Source organism: Prosopis cineraria, unplaced genomic scaffold, assembly GCF_029017545.1.
Source record: "Prosopis cineraria cultivar Desert tree isolate PC_DT_omini unplaced genomic scaffold, ASM2901754v1 PC9, whole genome shotgun sequence".
NCBI lineage: Eukaryota > Viridiplantae > Streptophyta > Magnoliopsida > Fabales > Fabaceae > Prosopis > Prosopis cineraria.
In genome coordinates, this window is record NW_026555340.1 from 14,010,105 (window position 1) to 14,018,212 (window position 8,108).

The 8,108-nt window shown below is 34.1% G+C and overlaps 1 protein-coding gene across 1 annotated transcript; it reads right to left on the bottom strand.

The window, feature by feature from the left end:
• Positions 1-285: 285 nt before the first annotated feature.
• On the bottom strand, positions 286-7,430 carry LOC129320150 (uncharacterized). Its single transcript, XM_054965378.1, is given in 10 exon segments — positions 286-338; positions 2,412-2,552; positions 3,259-3,313; positions 3,315-3,338; positions 3,466-3,496; positions 3,606-3,658; positions 3,725-3,744; positions 5,920-5,988; positions 6,567-6,680; positions 7,046-7,430. Coding segments are annotated over 9 exon segments (582 nt in total). The 5' UTR covers positions 7,233-7,430; the 3' UTR covers positions 286-338; positions 2,412-2,523.
• Between the last annotated feature and the right edge of the window lie 678 nt (positions 7,431-8,108).

Consider the following 8,108-nt stretch of genomic DNA (forward strand, 5'->3'; position numbering starts at 1 on the left):
GCGAGTCCAATCACATTAGACAACGGCTGAGTCCACAGATATTAAATCCTTAAGATATCAGCAAAGAAAAAAATAATAAATTTACCAGTTATATTTAAACGGTTCAATTTACAGACACCATGTGAAAAGTCGTATTACAACTTCACAAAGTTGGGGATAATCATCATACATAATTGGAAACTTCTAGACTTCAGATTCTTACTTCACAAATTCGAAGTTGAACAGAAGAAAAAAAAGTACTTATTATAACACGAATTTGAAGAACTAAAACGCATGTCTTCCCTCACTGATCTGATCTGTCTCTTCCATGCTTTGGAGCTTGACTTCAAAGATTCATCCTGGAAGACGACCAATAATTACCTTAAGGTCCAAATTTCAGAATGGGGAAAAAAGAATAAAATATAAATATAAATATAAATATTAGTAGGCAAGTCTTTGCAAAGCAGAATGAGCGATAATAAATGAAGATTAATATGATTATTTTAATATAATTGATTATGTTTATGTGTTATAATTTATTAAAAAATTAATTAATAAGATTAATTTAAAAAAAATTGAAAGTATAATTGAAAAAAAAAAGAATGAAAATTAGATAAACCATGGTTTGGTGAAATATATTCAACTATTCATTATAAAAAGTGTTTAGATATTTTTAAGAAAACATAATTTTTATTCATAATTGATTTTTAACATATAACATTTTTGAATGTATTTTTATAAAACTATGGTTTTGACCTCTAAAATTGATTATAGAGGTTATCCCACCATGCACTTATTCATAAATGTGTTTGAAACGTAATACAAATCAAAGGTGAATCACAGTCAAACTAAAATGACATGTAACCCCTTTTTTCTACCATACATGCTTCATATCAGTTGGCTAATTTACAACAGAAGCTCTATTTTGCTAACGGAGCATTTACTATATCTGACTAACGGCTGATAAACTAGAGGAAGGTTGAGAAATGAGAAGGAAAAAGGAGGTACATGGTGTTCAAGAGATGGAGGATTTGTACATGGTGTTCAAGAGATGGAGGATTTGGAAGTCAATGACAATTGATGATTAGGAGATTTATGAAAATATTAAAAGTCAAACATCAATCAAGTCTACTCACACAAACCTAACAATCTCCCCCTCAAGTATAAGTTTACACAACTCCGCATATCAAAGACGCTTCAAATATTAAGTCCTTACAAGGCCAGTCCCATTTTAGGCTAGACGGTGCACAATATAAGCTTCCAATGGGGAGAGAGAATAAATGAACAACACAACATCTTAACTCAAAACCTTAATATTCAAGTTTATAAATCCATGAACTTTATCATATATTGCTTACTAGCTCAACTTTATCTAATGTAAGCTTCCCATATCAGTTCAAGCCCACTCACACTTGTACAACTTAATAATCTCCTCCTCAAGTGTAAGTTCACAAGTTTGTGGTTGGAAAGAAAATCGAGGAGAGAGGAAGGGAAGATTTTCACAAGTTTGATTCAAAAAATTGGAGAATTAAGGTTAAAAGCGTTTAATTAATTTTCTTACTCTTTTATCTTTCACTTACTTTTCATTAAAATTTTAAAACCCCCACTTATCCATTTTTTTTAAATCTTACTCATTAAAATCTCCCCTTCATTCCCCTTCAACCAAACAGGAGGTCAGATGACTCAACAGGTAAGATTGATTTTCAGAATATGAGTCCAGATATGCATACAAATTATCCTACATGGGTTTCACCCCCTATTCAACTTACAATTATCAAACACATTGAAGTGAGAATAAGGCAAGAGAATTTGGCTTCCTAGGTATGTGGGATTAAGGAGTATTACCATTCAGATCAGATAAGAGGTAGATAGTTGGCCTGTTCGAGGATGTGTCTGTCTAGTTCTATCTTGAGGACAAGCGTGGATAATAATAGACTGGGATTCAGAAGCAGACTAGTTTATGAGCGTAAAGAGGTTTCTAAAAGATTGAATTACTAAAGGCTAACTGGTCACTACAAACATTTAACTAAAGGGCCACTTTGTTTAAGACTAAAAAATAAAAATGATTTTAGTTAGGCTAAACACGAGAAAGTTGTTGTAGTATGAGAGAATTTAAGCTACAACACATAAGGAATGTGTTAGAAAAAGCTTATTAAAATAAGCTATTTGAAATAGCTTATCCAAAAACCTAAAAATGGATTTTTCCCCCAGCCCCAGCAAAACCTTCATGATTTTAAATATTCTCCCCCCAACAATCCAAATGTTAAACTTAACTAAAATCATTTTTCCCTTTAATTTAAACAAACTGGCATTAAGAAACATTAGTCAACTCAGTCACGTGGAGTGGAGTGGAGTGGGCGTGGAGTTTCTTTCCAGAACATGAGAGCAAGTTTAATCAGCCCCTAAACATAAGGCAGCAATGAATCAATTACCTTAACACAAATATAAATATAATGGACATCCGGATTCTTTCCAAGTTCTTGCTCCACTGAGCTTCCATCATCATTGAGTGGGACAGGAGTGGTCAGCTCCCAAAATGTACCATTAGCGTTTTTCTTCTGATGCAAGTTTTTCTGCACATAGAATGAAAGTGGGGGTGGGTTTCCAGGTTTAATAATTTTTTGAACTTTGAAAGGCAAGATTAGAGATAGAGATACAACAACAACAACAACAAGCATTATCCCATTAAGTAGACTCAGCAGCTACAAGATTGGAGATACATGCTATTTTCAAGGGTAGTAACTTGTGAAGAAATATATGAATTTGAATAGAACTATAATGGGCCTTGGGCGTTGCACGAAGCCCAAAATGAACTGCATTATTCATGAGATTTAAAAAGAGAGTCCCTTTCCATAGCTTTTATATTTTATATTGACGAGAGGAGCAGGAACACAAAACCCAACAGCCAAGTGACAATCATTTCAACATGCAACAACCAGCCTTATCCCACTAAGTAGAGTCGGCTACAAGGATTGCATGACGCAATTATGTACTATCAGCAGCCAAGCCTTTGGAATCATTTCAGTATATAATCACCAAAAAATTGTTCAATATATAGCCCCAACCCTCAATAACAAGAATCTACCTTGTCGTTTAAATACTTATATGCAATTTATGTTTGCCCTACTTCTGAATCTCCAAATAATTTAAGAGGCAGGTATAAACAATGGAAGTGAAATCATTATCAACTAAAAGCCTAGGAATAGCATGTCTCACGCATACAAATAACAGGCAAATAAAACTCAGATTAGCAAATAACAGGACCAGATTTCAATCGACCTATCACATGAAGCTTTATATTCCATAAGCATGAATCTCTAAGCAAACGTAGGCGAATATAATGGAGCTCCATAGGTTACCTGCAGCATGTACAAGCAGTCAAGGCTGATCAAGAAGAATGCAGAACAACATTTCATCTTCAGTTTTGAAGTAAGTCAAGTTAATCATGGAGAATTAAACACACATTAAAACAATATGTATAATTACCAGGATATAAACTCCTTTATCCTTGAGAACCCTATAGGTGTCATCAACTGCTTCAATAATGGTGAAAGATCAAGAATAGAAAAATGTAAAATTAAACATCTCTGAAGAGTTCTACTTATTTGTTCATGGTTTTATTATACCTCCAAACCTCTTCAAGCATCATAGTGGGATTTTGTCTCGAATTATTTCCACACTGCAAAAGTATGCCGTGAGCAATAATTTTCCTCAAAATTTAAGTTGTACAACAAGCAATACTCACCAAGAGAGAATCAAGAGTTCCTGAAAAAAAATGCTAAACAATATCAGCTTGTTGCTTACTGTCCAATATGAAAAGCCCAAAAAAAAAAAAAAAAAAACACAACAACAACAAAAGAACAACAAGAAGCCTTTATCCCACTAGGTGGGGTCGGCTACATGGATTGCAAGACGCCATTGTACTCTATCATTTATCAAGCTTTTAGGAATATTATTAATTAAGAGATCGCGTTCAACACTTCCAAGTGTTCTCTTAGGCCTTCCTCTACCTCTCTTAATCGGACTTAAAGTTATATGTTCCACTCTTCTCACTGGTGCCTCTCTTGGTCTTCTTTGTACATGCCCCAAACCATCTCAACCGATTTTCTACCATTTTTTCCTCAATAGGTGCCACCCTCACTTTTTCGCATACGTACTCATTTCAAATTTTATCTTTACGTGTATGTCCGCACATCCATCGTAACATTCTCATCTCTGCTACTCCAACTTTATGCTCTTGCTGTCCCGTTAGAGCCCAACATTCACTACTATATAACATTGCCGGTCTGATAGCAGTGCGATAAAAACTTTCCTTTAAGTTTATTAGGCACCTTACGGTCGCAAATAACTCCTTTAGCTTTTCTCCAATTAAACCACCCAGCTTGAATTCTATGTGAAATATCTCCACTGATTTCGCCATCATTTTGAATAATGGCTCCAAATATCTAAACTTTTCCACTTGAGGTATAATTTGATCTCCCAATTTCATTTCCAAATTATTGTCGAATAGTCCTTTACCAAATTTACAATATAAATATTCCGTCTTACTTCTACTCAAACGAAAACCTTTCGACTCCAATGTCCTCCTCCATAATTCAAGTTTGCAATTAACCTCTTCTCTTGTCTCTGCTATAAGAACTATATCATCCGCGAAGAGCATACATTTCGGAATTTCCTCTTGAATATATTCCGTCAAAACATTTAAGATCAAGTTGAACAAATAAAGACTCAGAGATGATCCCTGATATAGTCCAATCTTTATAGAAAAATCTTTTGTTTGACCACTAGGCGTTCTTATACTAGTTTTTACCCCCTTATACATATCTTGTATGGCTTTAATATAAGCAATCCGTACTCCCTTTTTTTTCAACACTTTCCAAAGCACTTCTCTTGGTATACGGTCATAAGCTTTTTCCAAATCAATAAAAACCATGTGTAGATCTTTATCTTTACAACGATACTTTTCCATTAATCCCCTTAGTAGATAAATCACCTCTGTAGTTGATCTACTTGGCATAAAACTAAATTGATTCTCAGAAATACTTGTCTCCAATCTCAACCTGTGCTCAATTACTTTCTCCCACAATTTCATTGTGTGGCTCATGAGTTTAATCCCTTATAGTTAGTACAATTCTGAATATCTCCTTTATTTTTATAAATAGGAATTAATGTACTTCTCCTCCACTCATCAGGCATTTTCTTGGACCGTAAAATCACATTAAATAACTTAGTTAACCATCTCACCCCTTCTTCACCTAAACATTTCCACGCTTCGATAGATATACAATCAGGTCCGTTGGCTCTACCATTTGCCATTTTCTTAAGAGCTTCCTTTACCTCCTTATCACGTATTATTCGATAGAATGACAAATTTTGTTCTCCTTCACCAGTTACTAAATCCTCCAAGTTACTAGATGAATCCTCTCCATTATTGAAAAGTTTAGAAAAGTAAGTCTCCCATCTATTTTTAATTGCATCATCTGTAACTAAAATTCTTCCCTCTTCATCCTTAATACACCTTACTTGTTCTAGATCTCTTGATTTTCTTTCCCTACTCTTGGCAATCTTATAAATATTTCGCTCTCCTTCCTTCGTCTCAAGGCTCTTATAAAATTCTTCAAAAGCTTTAGAACGAGCTTCACCCACAGCTCTCTTAGTTTCCTTCTTAGTCATACGGTACCTCTCCCAATTTTCTTCATTGTTACACAAATGTATGGCTTTAAAACAATTCTTCTTATACTTGATTTTGTCCTGTACACTATTATTCTACCACCAAGACTCCTTATCTCTCGGACCAGAACCTTTTGATTCTCCCAAAACTACTTTTGCAACCTCCCGTATCTTTTTTAGCCATATCCTCCCATATGATGTTAGCACTTCCCTGAGATTCCCAAATTCCTTTAACCAAAAGAGAGAGAAAAAAAAAGAACAGTAGCATACCTTTGTCAATTACAGTGCCAAAGGAATCTGATTCAAATTCACTCATATTTCGGACATCCATTTGCATATCTAACTAGTTGATAAAGAAAGTTCAAACTGAACATAACAGGTCAGTGATGGAAATTTAAACCCATACACTAGTTATATTTGTGGATTCATAACAGGAATAAGGAACACCACAAAGCAAATAATCATTTTTGACAATCATGACCTGTAGCCAATACCAATATACAATGTGATTGTATGTTAATTTATACACTTACTTCCTTCGGTCCTAAATGTAGGCGCTAGTTAGGGAGTTTGCTTTTTGTCCTAAATGTAAGACCCCAATCTCCTTTGTCTCCCATTTTATTATTTTTTCTACAACCACACTAAAGTTAGATTCTTTTTTTTTTTTGGGGTAAATACTAAAGTTAGATTCTTATATGATGTATAAGCTATGTTGATAATACTCTAATTTAAATTATTAAAAAGAGAGGTGTTTTAAGAAACCAACACACGGTTTTTACAAATAACTAACTCATACCAGCTACTCCCTCAGAGAACGAATAAAGAACACACCAAAATTCCCATGTGACTCTATTATGTAAGCACAGGCATAAGCCCAGTCATAATACCAAAATCAAATCAGTATGAAATAAGGATACATTTCAACTGGGAACGATCACGGTATTTGTTCTGCATAGCTTCAATCACCACCGAGGATATATCAATGTTGACAACATCTTCGTAACCATCGTCAACCATGCCTTCGCTAAATGCTGTAAATGAACAATTCAAACAAAATTAGATTTTTTGTGTTGGGCTGGGAAGCAGCTCGATCCACATGAAATAGAATCAAATTAGCCATTTTGACAAGGTCACTTCTGCTTTCTTTCTTTCTCATTACTTTTGGTTTTGAAAATGAAAGGAAGGAAGGAAGGAAGAAATTGTTTGCAGAGATGGACGTGCCGTGCATTCTTCCTAAGGCGATGAACAACATAATTTCGAAAACCTTCCTTCTATGTTCAACATTTTTAAGATATCTCTTCTAGATTGTAAATCCAAGTAAACAAAATGTAAACGTTTCACATCACAACAGAGACATTACGTAGCTTATTTCCAGATCTGAGACAAGCATACATACCGGAATTGCCGCAACCGACGACGAGGATCCGGTGGTTGCGAGGGACATAGAGATTCATGATGGGAGCTAAGGTTTGATACTTTTGGTACCAATCGAAGGGACCGGGTTCATTGGAATAGCGATTGTCCCAGTACCAGGTTTCACCGTATGCTTGTGTCGCCGATGTGGTCGTCGTCGTCGTCGTCATTGTTGATAGGATCTTGGAACTTGGAAGACGGAGGAGCTTGTTCAGCACCAAACTGGAAGGATCAAGGCCTAACTTCAAAATCTCCGCTTCGTGGGGTTGTAATTTTGATCTGTAGAACAACCATAATAACTGCAAAGCTAGCCGATTCCTAAATCTTCGATCTAGAACTCGGCCGTTCGTTTTGTTTTGTTTGTTTTGTTTTTGGGTCAACTTGTTTTTAGTGTCTTTACTTTTTGGGCTCTATAATATTCTGACTTCTCGGGCCGAAAATGAAACTTATTGGGCTTCCCAATTTAATTTTTGTATCTCATGTTTAAGCCCAGGATTATTTTCAGTTAAAGTGTATTATTTTTTGAAAAAAATTAATCTACATGTTCTTATAGTTTTACTTAATTTTTAAATTATATCTCTGTAATTTATTTTATTTTAATAAAACTCTTACAACTTGATATAAAAGTGTATTCTTTACCCAAAAAAAAAAGAAATAAAAGTGTATTTGACTTAATGATAAAGAATAAAGTGATCTTTTGGCTAACAAAGAATAAAGTGATTGGCATGGAATAATCCATTGTTTAGAAGTTATTATTGATGGGATGATGAGTTTCAAGAGCCCTCATTTTTGTCCAAAATGTGATTTTTTTTGTTCCTCCAAATTACAAAACTTAATTAAAATGAATTAAATTGAAAGAAAAATTATGTTTATTTTATTGAGTTAAAAATAATAATATTATATGTGAAATAAAAATGACATGTAATTATGTATTTTTTATTATTTTATATTTATTGATATGAAATCATATAAAATTAAAGGGTTAATATGCAATGTGAACCTTGAACAATAAATTCAAGGGCGATTTAAATCCTAAACTTTTAAAA